The sequence below is a fragment of the Acartia tonsa genome, chromosome 10 (genome assembly GCF_053477335.1).
Source record: "Acartia tonsa isolate MP-2025a chromosome 10, ASM5347733v1, whole genome shotgun sequence".
Taxonomy (NCBI): Eukaryota; Metazoa; Arthropoda; class Copepoda; order Calanoida; family Acartiidae; genus Acartia; species Acartia tonsa.
In genome coordinates this window covers 30,158,393-30,180,254 of record NC_137269.1, presented here as the reverse complement: position 1 = coordinate 30,180,254, position 21,862 = coordinate 30,158,393, and the positions used below count along the sequence as shown (strand labels likewise).

Sequence of the window (21,862 nt, the reverse complement as noted above, 5' to 3'; positions counted from 1 at the left end):
CACAAATAATTTTTTAAATTGTAAAAACTAGTGACATGTCACAAATAATTTTTTAAATTGTAAAAACTAGTGACATGTCACAAATAATCTTTTAAATTGTAAAAACTAGTGACATGTCACAAATAATTTTTTAAATTGTAAAAACTAGTGACATGTCACAAATAATATTTTTGGAGGGAATCATTTCTTTGTGAATTGGTATGGATAATTTTTTGTGAAATGTCACAAAAATTCTAAAATTATAAAACTAGTGACATGTCACAAAACATTTTTTTTTGGAGTGAATCATTTTTTTGTGAAATGTCCCAAAAAATTTTAAAATTGTAAAAACTATTGACATGTCACAAAAAATATTTTTGGAGAGTACAATTTTTTTGTGAAATGTCACAAAAAAATTCTAAAACTGTAAAAACTAGTGACATGTCACAAATAATATTTTTGGAGGGATTAATTTCTTTGTGAAATGTCACAAAAAATCTTAAAATTGTAAAAACTAGTGACATGTCACAAATAATATTGTCACAATTATTGTGACATGTGACCAACATTTTACTGGGCGATCGCGATGCCACAAAAACAAAAAATGCCTAAAATTGAACAGAGAATAATAGTTTCAGGTTAGATTTTCAAAAATCCAAAGTTCATTTTTCTATGGAGAGTCCTTTTAAGCATAGATTTTTGGTAATAACCGTTCCCAGAAACGTTTGACCCGTTACAGCACCTGATCCAAAATTCGTATAAAAATGCGGGAACTCTGTTGAAGCAATTGTGTAGAAAATCCACAGAACTTTATTATGAAACCTCACTTACAATGTAAACAAAGCTAAAAGAAAAGCCAACAAAAAATGGGTCCAAAAAAGTTTAATTATTTATATTCTTTTGTTGTATATTCTTCTTTCTTATTGCATTGCCCAGAATTTTTTATTGTGTAAAAGAGTTAGTTAGTTTTGGAAGATAAAAAGTTATTCTGTGTTTGTTTACTTGCATTTGAAAAAAATATATAGATATGAAATTTAATGAACTAAATCACATTTTGAAAAAATATATATAAACTGAAATAAATAATTAAATGAAAACAATTAAATCTGTCTAAGATCTATTTTAGTTTTAAGTAAAAATACAAAAATTAATTTTTTTATGAAATAAATGAAAATTTGAAGTTTTGATTAAAACAATCTCAAAAACCACCGGTAAATTTTGCTTAAAAATGATTTTTTAATCCTCTAAAGTCGGTACTATAACATTTATTGTTGATTTAGGCATTTAGGATTTATCGATTTCAAACATTACATGATGATTCCTGGTACAAATAAGTACAGCTTTGAATGCGTGGCTTAACTAGCTCTGTAACCATTACCCCAGAACAAAAACCAGTGTTGTGGATCCGGATCCGTAAGGATCCGCTTTTTTTTTTGAGTCCAAGGATCCGGATCCTGGGGTATAAATTTATGGAAAAATCTACCTAAATTTATATAAAATAGTCACTTACAAATTTACAAATTTTACAAAAGAGGACATCATCTCAGACATTCTCGTGATGAGAGCCATTCAGGTTTAGGTTCAGACTTGAAAATTAAAAGTATTTTTGACTTCAAGATTAATGAATAAATATTTTTTGATTTTATTTTTATTGTCAAGGATCCGTATCCGCACTGACCAAATTTGGAGGATCCGGATCCGCATACAATCAATGCGGATCCGCAACACTGACAAAAACATAAGGATATTTTATCACACAAAGTTTTTTCTTGATGTATTTATTCTTTTAAAATAATTTTGCAGTGATGAATCCTAAGACGATTAAACACAAATTAACAAGTAAGGCATGATGTACAGTACATTTTTCTTTATAATGATCAATTTTACCATATTTCAGATGATTTATAATGTGACAAAATGAATATGTCTGCAATAATTACAATTTTATTTAATTTAACATTTTAAACGACGGAAGATGTTGATTTTAATTGAAATGACTTATTAATGAAAGATTGACATAATTTTTCAGTAATTTTATCCAGGATAGACAATACACGCGTCGCTGTAAAACTGGATTGCCTAGAATGGACAAGTCGAAGGTTTGTATTTTTTTCTGAGCTGGATCTTTAAATCATTTTAGTGGTGAGCCAGATCGGGGTGGGCCGAATTTCAGCCAATCACAGCGCGGCATTTCATAAAATGCTGTGCTCTCATTGGTGGAAAGTTGGCTCACCCCGATCTGGCCCACCACTAAAATGATTTAACCTTACCCCTGTGTATCCTGACGCTATAGGAAGAAAATTCTAATAAAGAGATATTTTTACCCCCCTCTTTCTCAGGAACATATAGGTATATTCAAAATCATCAAAAAGACCACTTTAAAGGTGTCCATTTGTATCTTTTTTATTATTATTTGAATTACGGAATTTTATACTATATTCTTGTAACTTGTTCTAATAATCCTTCATCTGAAATGGTATCTATTACAAACACATATTATAAATTTCTGGGTGTAACTCAAAAACCGCCGGGTAAAAGTAATTTTTTTATGCTGCACCTTTTTCAGGTTTTGCGGCAGCGTAGTGTGGATGAAGAGGCGGAAAAGGCCAAAAGAAAGAAAATTTTATTTACACAACTCAATAAAATTATTAAGGTAAACAAGTCTTTAGTACTGCCATGTCTTTCTATCTATAAATCTGTCTGTTGTCCATCATTCTGTTTGTTTAACGCAATAAGAGTGCAATTACCAGAACGATTAGGGTTCTCCTAAAATATTTGTCCTCTAAAGGTTTTAGGCTATTTACAAATTCCACTTCAATAATTTTTTAAGAAGCATGAAGTGATAGGTATATATTTCATTTTTGTTTTTATTGATTGTTGACCCTGAAAACGGATTATATTAACTGAATAATTTGCTTGATTAACAGAAAGACGAGGAGACTTTAACCCAAGAAGAGATTGAATTTCTGGAAGAGCATGATGAGGCAGTTCAAAATATTAGGTCAGTAATCCTCTTACATCAAGGTCAACAATGTTTATATGAAGAGAAATAATATTAAAATTATTGTAAGAAAATGCAATTTTAGTGGAAAATCATTAAAAAAGGTTAATGTACCTTTATTAATGTACATATCAAATGTATCTTTTACAATGAAGCTTATTTCTCCTTATAGAAATCGCAGTCTAAAATCTTTAAATATTAAATTTAAGGTGACTGATCAAACACTCCCTAGTCCCGTCTCTAGAAACCTCTAGCCGCTATACCAGTTTACAATATTATAAAGTTTTTTTTCAGGGCTCGTCAAGATAAAGGCTTGGAGAAGAAGGATAGAATGAAGGTAAAAAATTCTTTTATTAGATTGACTACTCTAAAACACCAATATGTCCGTTCGTACATCTATTACCTATGCAATGTAGGTAATTTAATTGATTGTGTAATTTTTTACCATTGAAAAGTTGTACAGTATCATTCAAATTTTGTGGCTGATTTCATGCTAAAAGATACATACAATCCCCATCTTTTTAAACTTATTCATTTTAAAAATAAAATGATTCGGGGTTTAGTGCTCTAAAGGTATTTAGGGGTAAAACCTCATGATAACTAATCCTGGTTTATTATAGGAATGGGAAGAAGACATCCATGATCTGAAGAAGAAATGCAGCCGCCTGGCAGACGCAATATCCCGATCCAGACGCCTGGTTGTCTACACAGGGGCTGGAATATCTACAAGTGCCAATATTCCGGACTACAGAGGTCCCAATGGTGTCTGGACTCTGCTTGATCAGGTTTGTGCAATTTTTTGGTGTTTTCCCTAAAAGTGTATAGAAGCACTTAAAACCCCGATCCTTATGTTATTACGAATGAGTATTTCTCGTGAAACGCTCTGTTAAAGCATAACTACCTTTATCTTGAATTGGTTATGTTATCTGTTATTGGTTTTCATCTACTTAACGGGATATGGAGAACAAATGATTTGTTGTAATTCAATAATGATAACATAAAAGACAGTTTAGCTTAATTAGAATGACAAACTTAGGTTTTTTTCCACATAATGGATAGTTGATTTCAATTAAGTACCTACTCAATTTTAAAAAGAGTCATCGCAATTTGATGGCTAGGTCAAGCATCTTATCAGAGATGAGCCAATGGACGATAAATTAATACTTATACCTCCCCGAATGATTATAAACAAAATTACCACTTTTGTAAATTAAATAAGGTGGGGTGGGGGAAGTTTTGACACATTTGCGTAAACCTGGCACCTAGGCTTTATCTTTGGACTGAGAGAATAGGTTATTAATGATAAAATCATTCTTATATGATGAATTTCACGAAGTTTTAAGATTTTTTGGATAGGCCTCCAGGTTCCGGAGCTCCAGGTCTCCAGGTGGTCTCTGTACAGGTAAAAATGAAAAAAAAACTTATAAAACAAAATATGCGTCTTTTTTCTTCAAATATGTGAATAATATTAAAAAAGATGCATATTTTGTTTTATAAGTTTACCTGTAACTTTAATTTTTTTTTTCATTTTTACCTGTACAGAGACCACCTGGAGGCCTGAAGCTCCGGAACCTGGAGGCCTATCCAAAAAATCTTAAAACTTCGTGAAATTCATCATATAAGAATGATTTTATCATTAATAACCTATCCTCTCAGTCCAAAGATAAAGCCTAGGTGCCAGGTTTACGCAAATGTGTCAAAACTCCCCCCCCCCCCCCCCTAGTTAAATAGATTATATTGGAACCAACTAATTTGAATTCAATACCTAGGAGTACACAAAGTTTTTACGTTGTAAACTTTTGATACCGGTGTAGATTACATTGATAGTCCAATGTCGCTTTCCTCTCTGTAATTAGGTACATAGTAAAAATAAGATCGAATCTCCTTTCTTTGAACTAATATATGTGTATATGCAGGGTAAAGAGGTGGCAGCGTGTGACCTCGGGTTAGCCCAGCCCACCCTGGCCCACATGGCTCTCTTCATGCTCCACCACCAGGGGAAAATTTCACACATTGTCTCCCAGAACTGTGATGGATTACATTTAAGGTAATGGGTCGTTTTAAAATCAAAGCTGTTCTTAAATATGTTACAACTTTACTATGTTAGGATGTTTTATTTTATATTTGCTGCTTAGCTACTCTACAACTTAATCACAAATTGCTATTTGGATATTTAGATTTTGCACTTCTGGCTATTTAAAACAAAGTTAATCATGAGATTTTGATGATAGAAAAATATTTTGAATTCTATGATAGATGTCTGTGTGTGTAGCCATAGTTTCCTAGTGATTGGACCTAGGTAATCATGGAATTCAAGGTTGCTTTAATTCGTGGAAATGAAATTAAATGGTATTTACTCGGCTCTAAATTAGTTTGTACATTTCTTGTGAAGATTTATATCAGCTATGCAAATTACTTTCTCTGGCATATGTTTGTTTCATATTTCAGTGCTATGCTACTTATAAATGTTGTCATCCTTGTTTATTTTTCAGGAGTGGTATACCAAGAAACAAGTTGTCCGAAGTTCATGGAAATATGTTTATTGAGGTATATTTCAGGGATAGGATAACACAATAAGATAAGTTATTCCTACCATCATCACTTTTTTAGTTTTACAATAGGTATATTGAAAAAATAATTTTCTTCTATTTACCTTTCCCTCTAACTGTACATTCCTTTTGTTTTGAATTTAAAAATGTATGATGATTCTATCACCTTTAAAGTTTGGATATCAGATTAATTGTCTGTATTTATTAACTTCATTATACTTGATAATAACATGTTTTTTTTCTTTACAATGTGTTTTTTTTTGTAAATAGCAATTTTGTTTTTTCTTGTAGCGAATCTACTCTATGTCTGTTCGTATGTATGTTATAATATTATTAGGCGAATCTTTTAGTTGTTATTAAAGATAAATGTTTGAATTTTCTTTTAATGGTTCCAATGATTTATTATTATTATCATCTACTATATAACTCACTATGCTCGTATGTTTGTCTCTTATTTTATGGTTTAAATTAGATTTCCTAGGATTCAATTTACTCTGCTTTTATTTGAGATAATTATGGCTAATCTTTATAAATGACACTCGCAAAGCTAATTCTAGCATTTAAAGTAGCAAGTTGTGTGTTTGTGTGTGAGTCCTGAAATCTCATAAACTGCTGGACCGATAATTATCCACTGAAGGTTTTAGGCTATTTGGCGGTTGGTTACATCACCTAAAAATGACCCTCCTCCCCCATTTTTTTTATATATATATCTATTTAAAAATGCTAAACTTATTAGGTATACATTCATAGAAAAAAAATTCCATAAAGTAAAAATATGTTTTAGGTTTGTAAAGCATGCAAGCCTGTACGTCCGTATGTACGACTTTTTGATGTTACGGAGCGTACAAATAGATTCAGACACAGTACCATGAGAAGATGCTATATTTGCGGGTTTGTTATTATTTTAGTGCTTCTACTCCATCAATGATGTATGTTTGTACGTCCGCCTTTCTGTCCGAGTACTTTTGTAACGAGGACTGTAAATTCTTTGTAAATTCCATGAATTGAAAAAAATATTTTCAAAATCTTAAATTCAGTACTTAGGTACCTAGTATTTTATTGAAAATAACAAATTTGGACAATTTTTAAAAATCTTAGATCTTGTTTTATTTACCTATATAATATACGTAGTAGATTATCTATTTGTCCTTGTTTTTACTAAAAAATATAAAACATTTATTTTACATTGAAATCGGAAAATGCCCGAAACAATTTGTATAATGTCTGAATATTAATAAACATGTAAAATTAGTATTTTGTTCTGAGTTAACCTTAAACATTTTCCCTAATTTCTGTTGTTTAGATCTGGATTAATGGACACCATCGTTCACTTTGGAGAGAGGGGTAGTATATCCTGGCCAATCAACTGGAATGGGGCTAGCAGGGCCGCTGACAAGGCTGATATGATTCTTTGCTTGGGTTCTAGTCTGAAGGTAATATATTTTTGATAAAAGGCTGGTCCTCATTGTAATTTTTTACGTTCTTGTTATTGTTTTTAGATACCTATCAAACTGTTCTAACAAAGAAGAATATTTAGTTCCTCAATTCAATGGAAAATTCAGAAAAATAGCCTAAAACCATCTTGGCTATTTTGTTGGTTTTTCTGAAAGTACAACCCGTTCGAACCAGTCACATTTGAGTCTCTTAGCTTCAGCCTTAAAATCTCACTATTTTACATTGTTTATATTTGAAACTAATTTTTATAATAAATGATATACAATAAGAAATACATTTTGCAGAGGTTAAATATACACCGTTGTTTTAGAGGAACGAATTTAGAATTAATTTATAAGACTTTGAATTGAAACTCAAACATGACAACTAAATGTAGTTTCCTATAACATTACATTATTACACTTAAGTTAACACAATAATATTACTTTATTATGGTCGTATACCTATACATGAGAATATTAAATACAACCACTAATTCTAGAGCATGGTTGTTTTGTCTCCGAGAATATAAGATGTAATGATTTGTAGTATCGCAGCTACAGTATACCTAATTATTCCATTTATTTGTGTAGGTATTGCGAAGATATCCATGGCTGTGGTGTATGGATCGGCCGGTCAAACATCGACCTCCATTGTATATTGTCAATCTTCAGGAAAATACTTAAATACATTAATTAACAATAAACATTAGGTATTGTTTCTGTCGTTTGAAGATCTTTAGTTAGATAAAAAGACGAAAAGAACTTGTTTTCTACTTGGATTTTTTTTTGCACAGTATATCCAAGTTAGATATGATTATTTATATCAACAAAAAAAATTTTTACTCATTTTATCCACAAAAAGCCCTGTCTTACTTATTTTTTGTGATTTTATATATCTTCCTTTTCCCATTTTTAGATATTTGATAGTCCCTCCCCTTCCACTAGGGAGAGATGAGGGACATTGGGCTGTTTATTATGCTTGTCCCTAAAGTGTTTAGAAGGGTAATTAAGGCGAGTGTCAAATATTTCTACTACTAATTTTTACATACATATAGGATTATTTTGTGAATCATTATTGAGGATGTACATCATTTTATCGGCCTTTGTCTTATCACTTAAGATCAATTCCTTACAACCTTGTGAATGAAGATTTTGAGTATTAAAAATGTAGTGGACCCCAAAAGATTCAGCTGCCACCCTAAAGCTAAACGGACGTTGTGACTTTGTCATGTCTGAAGTTTTAAAGTAAGTATCAGATTTTTAGCAACAAATTATTACCAGTGGACCGACCAAAAACAAGCACCTAACCTACTTAATATTTGATTAAATTAATTTATTATCATAATACCTAACATTTATACATCCTTAAATTTAAAGTAGCAGTAACTTTTTTTTGTCTAAAGCTAAAGATCTCGGAAATTGCTGGTCAAAAAGGGTTGTACTTTTCAATAAAGCTTTATAAATGTTTTATGGTGGTTTTAGGCTATTCTCATGACCTTTTCCCGGCCCTTCTCTTTTCTCTTGAAATAAACAAATTGGACTTTGAAGTATCTTTTCCGATAATAAATAAGATTTTAAGAATTATCCCCCATAATCCTGAATTGCTGAATTGTGTAGGAATCTTGGTATGAGAATTCCAGAGTACACCCCCTACAATGATCCCCTGCTCTCCTATGCCACTCATCTTAATGAAAAAGAGGAACATACAACAACAAGAAGGTAACATTTGAACAAGTACAATTATGTCCAATTTTAGCAAAACGTTAAAGACAATTTAGATTTAGAGGAAAGAAGTGGGGACGGTTGATGACTACATAGTGCCTGGACCTTTATAGTAGGTCCCAAGTGACAAACATTCCAACTATTGTAGACTACTACTTCGATTGTTCTACCTTTATATGGAAGTTCAACTAGTTATGCTAATGAGTTGCGCCTGATTTGGACCAAGGCATTTCCCCTCCTTTTACTTTAAATATCGCAAACTGATAAACCAGTAGTAGGTACAACTTTTAACGTCTTATGAGATTTGAACACATTGCATCCCAAACGACTAATGTATGCGCTGCTTATTATGCTACAATCACGTAAATTGATATGAATCGATTGTAAAACTCATTTAATTATATAGTCCAAAACCTAGGAAGCTAAAAAGCCAAATACGGTATTTTCTGGTAAAGGGGGGGGGGGGGGGGATTAATGCAACCATCTCGTAATCAATGTATAAATGGCACTTAGAATTCGAATTTCGATCTGAAATTTTGCATGAGTAATCCTTGGTAGGTCTATTTTCCCGAAATCGAACAAAAAGTTGAAAAAGTAACAGCTAACGGCTCAGCCGTTTAGCCGTTTTTTGGCTATTTTTAGGGCAAATCTGTCAAAAATTACGTAGAAATCAACATTTTAAAACATATTTTTGCTTTAAATCATGTAAAATGATACAAAAAATATTTTTTTAGATTTCTAGTACCAGCAACTACCTACTAGAATCGTTTAAAAACTTTTTGGATCGGAAAAGAGCATTATGTGGAGAGAGGTTTCGTGATTTATTTCCATAGAAAAAAGCCAAAAAATTACTAAGCGGCTGAGCTGCCAGCCGTTAGCCGTTACTTTTCCAACTTTTTGTTCGATTTAGGGAAAATATACCTACCAAGGATTACTCATGCAAAATTTTATATCGAAATTCGAATTCTAAGTGCCATTTATACATTGATTACGAGATGGTTGCATTAAAAAACCCCCCCTTATTATTATAACTTGTTTTTTTCCTCAGAACTTTGATAGAATCTAAGCCAGTTGGAGTAAAGCATATTAGCATGGAGGCAAGGATTAGTGACAACGGAGTAATCAAAGAGGTAAGCATCGATATATGCAGGATGTTAGTAGTTCGATTCCAGGTCCAGGTTCTGCAAGGTGGCATTAAGATTTTCAAGGAAAAATAGCCTAAAACCTTCAGGAGATCTATGTGAAGTTTCCTAAAATGGAGAGCCCAAATATGTCTGTAGTTAAGAGAGATTTGATAGACAAATAAAAAGCCTTTTAGTTTAGATTCTTTTTGCATTCAAATTTAGGTTAGGGAAGCTTATAAATGTCTTGGGGTAGACTTCAGCTATTTTCCTGACCTCATATCCATCCCCCGCCCTCCCCTGGAGGCTAACGACGCAGCAACCATTAATGTAACCCCCTTTAAAAAATTCTGATTTTAATTAAGGTTCGAGTAGAGGATAAATTTACATGGTTGGGCAAGCAGTTTGAATCTCGTAGTAGATCTAGTAGCACGTCAGAAAGTAGTGCCAGCACAAGGTAATGTAATTAGTGAAGCTACCCTACAAATCAAAATGTCCTTATATTCGTCTATCCGATAGAAACGATAATAAGGAATCGTGATTTTTTCGGTTGCCATTAAATTTTGATGCTGTAACATTAAACATTCCATTGACTATATAATTTACTTTTACGTCGATAACTCTATAAGAGAAATGTGATTTTCTCGGCTGCTATTTAAGATAGAATGATGATTTATTTTTTGTAAAGATATTCCATATAAAAGAGAATCCATTATACAACTTACTTTGTGAGTCGATCATGCTATAAAAGTAACAAAAGACAAAAAATATTCATATAAAGTTTTTAAGATTTTCAAATATTTTTCCTTCTCTCCCTAATGGGTTTCTATAAATATATTTTGAATAGTCCGTCAGCTCATAACTCTACAGAAGGATAATATTGTTTCTTTTGACGACAGTTAACAATTGAATGTAATGTTTAGGGGAAGTTGTAAAGACGGCGAGGAAAGCAGTAGTAACAGTAATAAAGGCAGCAGTGGCAGGACATCCAGAGATAGCAAGACATCCAGAGATAGCAAGAGCTCCAGCAATCAGTCCAGCAATTCATCCAGCTCCTCTACTTCCAGGTACATTTTATGATAATGAAGCTCCCACGTGAAATTGTACATACGTGAATCGTCCGTCCTTGGTATGTTAATACTATTTTTCAGAAACTCAGATTGTTGACTTTTTTGGCGCTATTACACAAATTACCTACCTACCCTCTTGAGAATGTATAACCCAAGCCTACTTCCACCTTTTTAAAAATAAATAGGAGATAGAGGGGGGGGGGGTTATTACTTTAGGTCATGTTAAGCTAGGTTACTGAGTAGTCCCGCAGGGTTAGACCCCCCTGCAGGTGTCATTCATGGAAAGAAAACTACCTCTCACCCCCCCCCTTATTTTCAATTTTTAAAAAATATAATGTGAAGGTAGGTATCAGTGCTCAACCAGACACTAATGGAAAAGCACAACTTTTTGAAAAGCTTTAAATATTTTAATTTCTTTTAAAACCTTACCAAAAACAAATATGTTGTATAAGTATTTTGTTTTTAGAAATTCAAGCTCCTCCCGGTCCAGTGATTCAGATGCTGAAATGGAATCTGGTTCCAACTCACCAACTCCTAAAAATTGCACTGAAGACAATGTTGCCAATACTCTGTTGGCTGAAAATTCGACGGAAAAGAATAATGTTAACCACACTAACCCAAATATAACATCTGGTAACCCAAGTACCAACACACCAGTTACAAAAAATGACTCAAGTGCCAATCCAAAAGAACAAACTTCAAATAACCATAATATTTGCTCTAATTCAACAGAACTCAATAATGTCAACTCCCCAACCCATACAAATATTAACAACCACTCATCCAAAGACCATAATAATTCACATCTGCCTAAATTTACTGACAATGCCAAAGAGAATTCAGTTACTGAAGAGCAGACTTCAGCTGAATCTTTAAATTGTAAAGCTTCTGTTATAGTTAATGGGACTCAAGCTATAGTTAATGGTTATGCAAATGGGGTGAATGTTCATAAGGATTATTATAAATCTTGTAATGGATTTGATAAATATTGTTCTGATTTAATCAATGATAAAAAATATCATGGAAAGGTTAATGACAAATCTGGAAAACCTTTAGTCAATAATGACATTAAAAATAATGATCTCTTTGTATCTTCAGTATTGAAAAACAGTGAACTCTTTGCATCCCAAACTGTAAATCAGGAAGGCCTTGTTTCTATAGTTCACATTAATGGTGAATCTACGAATGGAGTTGAAACAGACGAGAAAGTTAACAATATTAACTCAGTGATAAGACCCACTCTAAATGGTTATAACTTATCTTCATTGCATAATGCCGAGCTTAATCTTAGCCATAATCCAACAACAAACGGCACTGTGATCACCCATTCAAAGCATGCTACTCTTATTAACACTACAAGTCCTTCATCTTACACAAGTTTACTTGAAATATGCCAACCCCTGAAGCCGCCAAAAGTCATTCAGGATCTTGCCTCCAGTCAAAATGATGAAGTTATGGAGTTAGAACATTCACAGGATGATCTAGAGAAAAATGAAAGTGATGATGATATACTTATTTGTACTGTAAACGAAGCAGCTGACACTCAACCCACTGTTGTACCTGCACCTACTAAAGTATTTGAATCAAATTCTACTTTAGTTCAAAATGGCTTAAATTCTTTGGAAAATAAAAGCTTACACAAACCAGCAACCGAATCAAACCCTGCTCTGGCTGTTACCAATGGCCTGACTGATTCTAATTCAGTAAAAATGACGCCAGGAATTCTTGATAATCCTGCTAAGAATATAATTGGAAGTGTGAACTTTACTGAGATTACCATAAAGACTGATGCATATACTAATGGCTGTGATAATAATCTACTTTATTCTCAAGGTAGGTTTTATTTCCTATTATTTTGTGTACTCAAATTTTTAATTTTACATGTACACATATGAGTTACATCGATTTGATGTTTATAGGTAATATTAATCTTATATGAAAACCATTACCTTTTAAGACTAGCATTTTACTGGTTTCTACTTATCATTTTAAATCATGACAGTTTTAATTATGCTGTAGATACATTAGAACTGCCCACTAACAGAACTCTAAGCACGCGTCCTAACCACTTAACCACTCATGTCCTTTAGCAATAGCTATGTACATGAAAAGATTCAATAAAGAGAGGGGTAGGTTTCTGGTAGAATCCGTAAAGTTGTGTGTTTTAAGGCTTAAAAATAGTAGTAGAACGATAATATTCACTAAATATGTGTATTTCTTATTGAAAAGAACTATAGACAAAAAATTTTTCCTAAAAGTTAACATAAATTTTTATCGTTCTATTAGGTACTTCTTTTTAACTTATAGCACATAACCTTTACGGATTTTACCCGAAACCTACTCCTCTCTTTTTAACCTTTAATAGAATTTTCAAATATTATGAAAAATATCTTAAACCAATGTTAGTTTTATTTTTAAAAGTAGGCAGGTACTGATATTCGAAATAAAATGCAATACTATTTTTATCATATGTATTTGTACGATTTCTTTTGAATTTCACATAAGCTTGGGGAATATAAAGCATTTGAAAGTGATTTCATATTTTAAGTGACAATAATTCCATTAACTTCAACAAATACATGGCATTGTAATAATTTCACTTATTTGACTGATTATATTTGTTTGTAGGATCCAAAAATGAACCTGGATTTCATTCTCCCCCATATTCCGACCACACCTACGCCTCTCCACCTCACAAGCTAAGAAAAGAAGACACAGGTTCCCCCACCCCCATCAAGATAAACTCCCCATTAAAACTCAAAGAAAGCTCTCCTGAAAAACCTTACAGCAATAATAATCTTACTTCTCCAATGAAAATTTCAAATGACAGACTTAAATTTTCTTCTCAAGTTGAATTTAAAACAGTTATTGAAGTTAAGAATGAAGATTGTAAAAAGGAGGATTTAAATTGTATTCCAAAGAAGACTGACGATCACATCAATGGTTTTGTAGATAAACCTAAGGATGACATCAAAATTGAGACTTTGAAAGTTGAGGTGAAAGAAGAGGGTTATGAAGTTATTACTATAGAAAGTGATGACGGTAAGAGTTTTTATTTTAGTAGCGTTGCTACTCTATAACTATGGATGTGTTTGTTTCTGTATTTTGTTTAACTATGACTTTTAAGTTCACTGACAGTTATAAAATATTGAAAAGATTCTAGAAACCTTATTGCTTGAAAACTTTCCCCCTTTCACTAAAAAGGGAAAAGTAGGTTGTGGGTAAAATCCGTAAAGGTGTGTGTTTTAAGGCTTAAAAACAGTAGTAGAACGATAATGTTTACAAAAAATGTGTACCTATTCCTTATTGAAAAGAACTACCTATAGACAAAAAAAAATTTTTAAGTCAACGATACCTGAAAATTGTTAATAAAACCTGAAAAATTCACCAAAAGCTTTGCTAATGTCAAGCTGACAAAAATTAATTTTTAACATATACCTAATACATAGAATTACCATGGACAATCAAATAATGTTTTTAAAAATGGATATCTTTGAAATAATTGGCATTATTTGTAATTTTTAAAACTCTTTCCAAAAAATTTTTTATAATTGTCAATTTTGTTATTATTTTCAGTTTGACATTGGCGAAGCATTCGATGATTTTTTCGTTTTTTTTTTAACTTAAATTTTTTTTGTTGTTGTCTACCTATAGTTCTTTTCAATAAGGAATACACATATTTAGTGAATATTACTGTTCTACTACTGTTTTTAAGCCTTAAAACACACACCTTTACGAATTTTACCCGCAACCTACTTTTCCCTTATTTGTTTTCAGCTGTCCTATATTTTATTAAAAGGTGCTACTTACCAATGACTATAATTCATATTTGTTAATATTTTAGAGCCTGAAATAATAGCAATTGAAATAAAAGAATCAACCAAAATTAAAGAAAATATAACATCTTCAGAAGAAAAATCCGCTGACAGTTGTAAAGAATCTTTCATTGAAAAACCCGCAAAAAATGATGTAGCATCTGAAAACCCAGCTAAAAACAGCACAGAGTTGGAAAAACCCGCCAAGACTAGCACAGATTCTGAAATATCTGCGAAAAATAACAAAGACTCTGTCTCTGACTCTAAATCAGCTGATGAACAAGAATCAACGCGACCAAGGTCGAGCAGATATGGACTGCGAGAAAATAGAGGACTCAAATATCATGGGTTTAGAGAAGACTTGCTTTTTAAAGAACAAATGTTAAAGGTTTGTTTATAGTTTTAAACTGCAATTGATGGGAAGGTGATAAATTACTAACTTGTCCTTAACTTCGTCATGACTCAAGTTGTTAAAAGGTTTCCTACTGCTGCTATGTGAGACCCTTTTATGTTTATAGTAATATTTGGAAGAATGTCTTGACCCCTCAACAATAACATGCGCAACTCAATGCAATGCTTAGTTAATGGGTATAGGTAGGCAATCATAATCCCCGTTTTTTTTTCAGGGGGTTAGCGAGGGATTAAATCTTTTTTGTTTGAAGATGGCGAAAACTTTATGAAAGAAAAAAATTCTTTAAATAATTTTAGTTGGTAAATGTTACATTTTTTTCTAGGCTCTTAAAGAAGAGAGTGAGAAGGATAAGAAACAAAATGGAAAAAGTCCAAAGGGCGGAAAGGTAAATATAGTTTGTTTTATGCAAGGATGACAACATCCATAAATAAGTACACATCATGGATAATAATCAACAAGAAGGTTTAAAGAGCATTTGATAAAATCAATAGGTAATATAAATATATTGAAGGGGGAAAAAATCACTAAAGTTTTCATCTCGTATTTTTATATTTTGTAGTGTGACTGTTAGACCGACGGACCAAGTAAATTACATACTCATGCTGATGCTGATTGGTATGGGAATCTTTATAAAAATCAGCCCCCTATCTTAAATAGCAGCTGAGAAATAACATTAGGTATTCTCTTAGCGTTTCGGACTGAGTGGGTGACGGACGGAGGGGCAGACAAAGATAATCATAGAGAAGCCTTGCTACTAGAAATGAAAAGAAAGATCGGATCATGGAAATAAAACGAAGTTGGGGGCTTTGTTGTATTTTCACAGTAGCTTTTCTCCTATTTATAGCCCCAGGGGGTGTGCTCTAGCCCTGCGGGGCATATTTTCTAACCCTGTGGGGCAAATCATTAACATTTACTTAACCTAAAATAACCTTTCAAAAAATACTGTGAAAATACGATGAAACCCGCAACTTCGTTTTCTTTTAATGATCCGAAAGATCTATTTTACCTAAATAAAATCTAATTTTATATTAATTAATTTTGATTAAAAATAAACATTTTTAGGTGAATTCTGTTGATCTTGAAACGATCTTTGGAAAGAAAGAGAAAGCTGTCCCAGGAAAGATTCGAGATCTGGAGTACAGGACTATAAAGTGGCCTAGGGATGCACTCTACTTCAGTTATGAACCCAATTGTCTATATTTAGGTTAGTCAAGTTTTGTTAAAAGGGAAAGGATTACGACTTTTTCAATTATTTATTGGCTACCTAGGTATTCCCAGGGAAAAGGGAATGTGATTCTGACAAACTATTATAAAGGAAAATTTCCTCACAACCCCCTTCCCCTTTTCCTCCCCCTTCTTACCTACTCCTCTTCAATTACATGTAAAAACAAAATATACTTCCACCTTACTTTAAGAGTTTTCGTGATTTTTTGTAGAATTGATTGTTAGAATAGCTACCCCTGGGTATTCCTTTCTCTCAAAATTTACCAGCTTCTAATTGCCTAATTCACACATGACAATTTATTTCTTTTAGGTTTATTTTCCTGTTCTTATACCCTTGTCTTATCTATTAACGTTTTACACATGGCGTCTAAATGGTGCTTTTCCTCAAAGTGCCTTGCGAGCACAGATACCCCAACCTATTTTTTAAATAAACAAAAAATAAGGGGGTGGCTGTGAGAAATTTATTTTATTTTGCATAACCCCTGCGGATTACTATACCTGTGGTACCCTAACCCTGCGGAGCTACTCAGTATCCACTATAACCTAATAAACCTAAAGTAAATCTACCCCAATTATTTTCTTTTTTAGTAGCGAAGCTACTCTATAATTCACTTTGTCCGTCAGTCAGTCAGTCCGTCAGTCAGTCAGTCCGTAACGCTATGGGGGAAATGAGATTTACTCAGCTCCTATAAAAGATAGAATGCTGAAATATTTTGCAACATTCCTATTAATAAGGAGCACAATTAACTCTAAAACATCAATGGCGGTCAGACCGCTTTTAAGCAGGTTTTAGCCTATTTTTGTATTTTTCACATTTTTCTCCATATCTTTGGTGTTTATGGTCCGATTTCCAAAATTTTTTTCAGTTATAGATAGGTATCAAAATTAAATTTCCTGTCTTTTCAAGGAAACATCAATGGCGGTCAGACTGCCTTTTTGCAGGTTTTAGGCTATTTTTATTTTTTCTCATTTTTCCTGATATCTTTGGTGTTTATGGTCCGATTTCCAAAACATTTTCAGTTATTGATATTAAAATTAAATTTCCTGTCGTTTAAAGAAAACAACCATGACAGTCAGACTGCCTTTTTGTAGGTTTTTGGCTATTTTTTATTTTTTCCTTATTTTTCCATTTCTCTTATGTATATAGTCCGATTTTCCAAATTTTTAAAGTTAAGGATATAAAAATTAAATTTCCTGTCGTTTTAAGAAAACAACCGTATTCCCATCCATGAAATTTTGGGCTTCGCTACTTATTGATGTTGTCATCCTTGTTTTTTAAATAAAGCAGTGTGGGGTTCTGTGCGCAATCAGACACTTTGATGAAAATCGCCAATTTATTCTATAGTTCAATGCAAAGCTAGAACTCAATCAACAGCCGCCAAATAGGTATTAGACAAACGAACAATTTTTGATAAATTTCTACTTAAGATGATGGTAACGGATATGTGTGTGACTGCTGTGATCCAAAAACTCGGAGACGTGGCGGAGGATCGTCGGAAGATAACTCAGAGGCGGAAATAAATGAAATACCTGAGGTTAGTATGTTTTTGATATATCATAGCACAGCTACTCAAAAGCTTGATAAACTTTCTTTAATGCATTTGCATGAAATCTAGGTACTAACTTTTCGAAAACTTGTTGATTTAATAGTTTAATTGGGCTTTCTAATTATTATTGCATAAAGCTTCCTAGACTGTTTAAGAAACCTACCCCATTGGATCACTTGTTTATGCATAATGTTTGCAGGATGATGGAAGTGCGACAGAGGAGGGGGAGACAAGTTATCAGGAGGAGGTCAAAGTCCACGCGCCTGGATGGTTCGGGAAGGGCAGAAGAAAGCGCGGCAAAACAAAGTAAATTTCGCTGCAAAGAAAAAGAAAATTAGAATGAAATTAGATACGAGAGCATGCATATAGGTATAACTTATATCAACAAGATCACTCAGCATTAGTAAGCAAATTAAAAGTTTCAAATTGGCGTGAAACAAAATGAAAATAAAAACGCGGCATTAATCTCAACATCTAATGAGCTGGAATCAAAAATGTTGAAAATTGATTATAATATGATTTTAATACAAAAGATGCAATTTAGCATAATATTTTTGGACAAATAGCTCAATTTATGGATCAAAATTAATATTTGTATACCTAATTAAAAAGATGCTTTAAATTAATGTTTATTTCTGTAAAGCTCAATTACCATGATGATATTGCATTTAGTCATTTTATATTTTTATGAGCTCTGAAAAAGGAATAGTCTTTTTATATGTCTCTTAATAATCCTCATAATTAAAGAAAAAAAATATTTTAATTATAAAATGCATATTTGGAGGTTAAAGAGATTTGCAACTTAGAGCCATCAAATAAACGGGAACTTACAAGGGTTCGTAATCAGTGTAAGTTTAAAATAAAACAAAACATTTGACAAAATTTGTAAAAACCGATTTCTTTGCTCTTTATGCAAAACTCTTAAACTCTCTTGTAAAAATTCCCGCATGAAAAAGGTTTTAAATACAATTTTATATTTGTTAAATATCAAGTTTTTATGATTTTACTAATAGTCTCTAAACAGACCTTAAAAATTTCAGAAACATAAGTGCCAAATACTATTGTTCATAACAAAAATAATGTTTACATTCTCTTATTAAACTAGAGTAAAACTATTTTGTTGTCATATTGACAAATTTTTCCAAAGGTAGAAAAACTTTTACTATAACCATACTATTATTGCAAGTTGTGTGTGTTTGTCTGACAAGATCTCAGAAACCTCATGGTCGTTAGGTGTACATTAAAGCCCGAAGAAAACACTAAAAAAAAATTTTTTTTTTGTTTTATATTTTGACACGAAAAAATATGAGGGCAATAATGCCCCATACACCTCTAGTAATAAACTACAATTAATTTCAAATATAAAAAAATAAACATGAAGATATTACTTTCTTTCATTAAGTACTACCTAAGAAAACTTATCCAGGAGAAAAGGAGATCCAGTAAAACTCGTTTTTTTTTGTATATTTAGAAAGCTAAAATTCACATTTAGCTTCATATAAATAGGAATTAGAAAAATCAGAACAATTACCACAGAAAATTTGTCTAAAACTAAATATTTTTACTTTTATAAGGTTTTAATGTTAATAAATGGGTATAAGTATTTTACAAATAGAAACAATTTGCAATAGGTATTCTAATAGACAAAATTGTTTTGCCAAATATTCCAAATGAGCTTACTTATATAACGCTATAAATCATACAGGTATTGTTAGCTTCAAGGATGTTTCTAGGTGTACAAAACATCGGATTTTTAAGAGAAGTATTAATCATGTCTCCCCTCTTTTCAATTACTTACCTACGCTTAGTAATTTAACGAGTTTTAATATTTTGGATCTACTGCAGTTCATGGTAAAATATTGCTGGTAACGAATGCTTCCTGTTTCCTGGCAATGTTAGAAGATTCCTGGATCTAGCATAACAAGAAATAATGCTGGAGCTACCAATGTTTAACTTTCCTGGTTGCCAGCAATTTATGCATATTCCTGGTCACTGCCATTTTTGAAATATTCCTGTTAAAAAGCAATATTTCCCTTTTAATTCACATTTCCCTTTTATTACACTTACCCCACAATTAGAGGTTGATAAGATTCACAAAACTAAAAAGTGGCTATTTTGGCATGTTTGTCTGATGTGGGGGGGGGGAGGTAGTGGTGTTTCTCTGTAGTAATTGAGGGAGTTAGGAAAAGGTATAAATATTGCTCCGCTCTGCAACAATTCACAGTAAATTAAAAACCTTAAACTGATCAAATGTAAATAATGAATTAGAGAAAGGGGAGGGGGGGGGGACTGAGACAAATATCATAAAAATTCCTTATTTCTGATTTTATCAACAGTTATTAATACAACGTTTATGAAGGTGTAAAAAGTAACAATATAAAAGTAGCCAGAAAAAACTTTAAGGTTAATAGGTCCTGGGAAGGTTTTAATTATTTGGTTTATTTGAGGGTATCATCCACAATCCTCCTAAGATAGACTGCCACTAGAAAAAAATATTATAATTTTTTGGTTCATCGGTTAGCAAGATATCTCTGTGTACAAAGACAGTCAAACACACACAAAAATGTGATACTTATAAATAAGTATGAAACTCATTATGTAATTGTAACTTACTTTTCCTAAATATTTTACTTTAAATTAAAATCCTTCGCTACTTTATATTGTAGATTGTAGCCGTTGCGTCCCTAGCATCATGAGGCTCCGTTTTTAGATTGATAGAACCTTGAGAAGCTTCTCTAAAATGAAGAACTCAATCGAATCAGTGGTTAGTGAGATCTTAATTGAGAAACAAACAAATATTACTATATTGTCAACCTTGCTTGCTTGAGTTTACAAAGCATCAAAAGGAAGGAAGATAATTAGAATTTAAAACACCCGCCAAAAGAATCAGAGATTCAGTTCATAAATTTTAAATTTAAAAATGGGTAACCAATTAGCTTTTTTGTCAAGAGGTTACTTTATCTTAACTCGAATACCCACCAATTAGAACCCCGCATTTTATAAGACGAATAAAGATGCTATTCAAATTTTGGCGCAAAAGTGTTAAACTTCCCCCTAAAGTTTATACAGCCTTAAATGAGGAGGGGATGGCGTTAATTGAATTTAAAAACTCCCGCTCTACAGCTGTCTGTACAGTTTTGAGTGGGATGGGTTGTAAGGTATAGTTACGAAATTTGGCGCCAATTTAATCATATGCGTGTAAAGGTTTATTGATTTACATTTGAAAGTCTAAAAAAGAGAGGGAATAGAATAATTTGAAATAAAAATCTCCCGCCATAATCTTACTTACATAGTTTCATGGTCTGTACGTCACAGTTACGCCACTCTTTTTGTTGATTTATGCTAGAATTGTTGGCGTTATCCTCTTGGAATTTTTTTTCAATTTGATCCTCCCCCCCCCCCCCCCAAAAAAAAAAAAACAATGAAACCTGGCCGCGGCACTTTTTTATAATTAGGTTAGTTTAGGTTATAAGGGCCAGTATTAAGTTTTGGCATTCTATAGGCGTTCAAGTTCGTTGGTTTTACTGTTTGATTTCAGAGCCTCACTTAGAAATAAATTGATTTATTAATATGATTAAAATTACGAATTTATCTCCCCCACTTTTTAATATATTATAAAAATAAAAAGGAGCGCCTAAATTTTGGCGCGAAAGTGGATATTAAGATAGAAACAGTTAAATATATAGGTAAAGATCCAACTCTCCTATATCCTTTCCCCACCTCTATTAATAAAATAATTGAAGCAACTGTCCCTTATTAATCATTGCTGTTTACCCCCTAAGAAAATGTGATAAGGGGTATTAAGTAAAAACTCCTGTAAGCCAGTAATCTTCTCTCATTGCTGGTAACCTGGAAAAATTGCAGATTGCCAGCTAACAGGAACCTAGGATTTAGGGGAATTTGCGTGCTGCTAGATCCAGGAATCTTGTAATATTGCCAGGAACCAGGAAGCATTCGTTACCAGCAATATATTACCATGAACTGCA

At 32.4% G+C, this 21,862-nt stretch overlaps 1 protein-coding gene across 1 annotated transcript in view; it reads left to right on the top strand.

Annotated features, from left to right (window-relative positions):
* Nucleotides 1-1,874: 1,874 nt before the first annotated feature.
* The window catches only part of Sirt7 (sirtuin 7), a 21,472-nt gene continuing 1,484 nt past the window's right edge, over nucleotides 1,875-21,862 (top strand). Inside the window, exons 1-22 of the mRNA XM_080174236.1 lie at nucleotides 1,875-2,078; nucleotides 2,546-2,632; nucleotides 2,907-2,980; nucleotides 3,275-3,317; nucleotides 3,601-3,765; nucleotides 4,897-5,027; nucleotides 5,473-5,527; nucleotides 6,314-6,420; nucleotides 6,833-6,962; nucleotides 7,557-7,637; nucleotides 8,137-8,210; nucleotides 8,583-8,684; nucleotides 9,736-9,817; nucleotides 10,174-10,265; nucleotides 10,732-10,875; nucleotides 11,345-12,711; nucleotides 13,507-13,920; nucleotides 14,723-15,081; nucleotides 15,428-15,490; nucleotides 16,168-16,309; nucleotides 17,758-17,864; nucleotides 18,076-19,023. Coding sequence (XP_080030362.1) covers nucleotides 2,064-2,078; nucleotides 2,546-2,632; nucleotides 2,907-2,980; nucleotides 3,275-3,317; nucleotides 3,601-3,765; nucleotides 4,897-5,027; nucleotides 5,473-5,527; nucleotides 6,314-6,420; nucleotides 6,833-6,962; nucleotides 7,557-7,637; nucleotides 8,137-8,210; nucleotides 8,583-8,684; nucleotides 9,736-9,817; nucleotides 10,174-10,265; nucleotides 10,732-10,875; nucleotides 11,345-12,711; nucleotides 13,507-13,920; nucleotides 14,723-15,081; nucleotides 15,428-15,490; nucleotides 16,168-16,309; nucleotides 17,758-17,864; nucleotides 18,076-18,186 — 3,945 coding nt within the window. The 5' untranslated portion in view covers nucleotides 1,875-2,063 and the 3' untranslated portion in view covers nucleotides 18,187-19,023. The remainder of the gene's footprint in view (nucleotides 2,079-2,545; nucleotides 2,633-2,906; nucleotides 2,981-3,274; nucleotides 3,318-3,600; nucleotides 3,766-4,896; nucleotides 5,028-5,472; nucleotides 5,528-6,313; nucleotides 6,421-6,832; nucleotides 6,963-7,556; nucleotides 7,638-8,136; nucleotides 8,211-8,582; nucleotides 8,685-9,735; nucleotides 9,818-10,173; nucleotides 10,266-10,731; nucleotides 10,876-11,344; nucleotides 12,712-13,506; nucleotides 13,921-14,722; nucleotides 15,082-15,427; nucleotides 15,491-16,167; nucleotides 16,310-17,757; nucleotides 17,865-18,075; nucleotides 19,024-21,862) is intronic.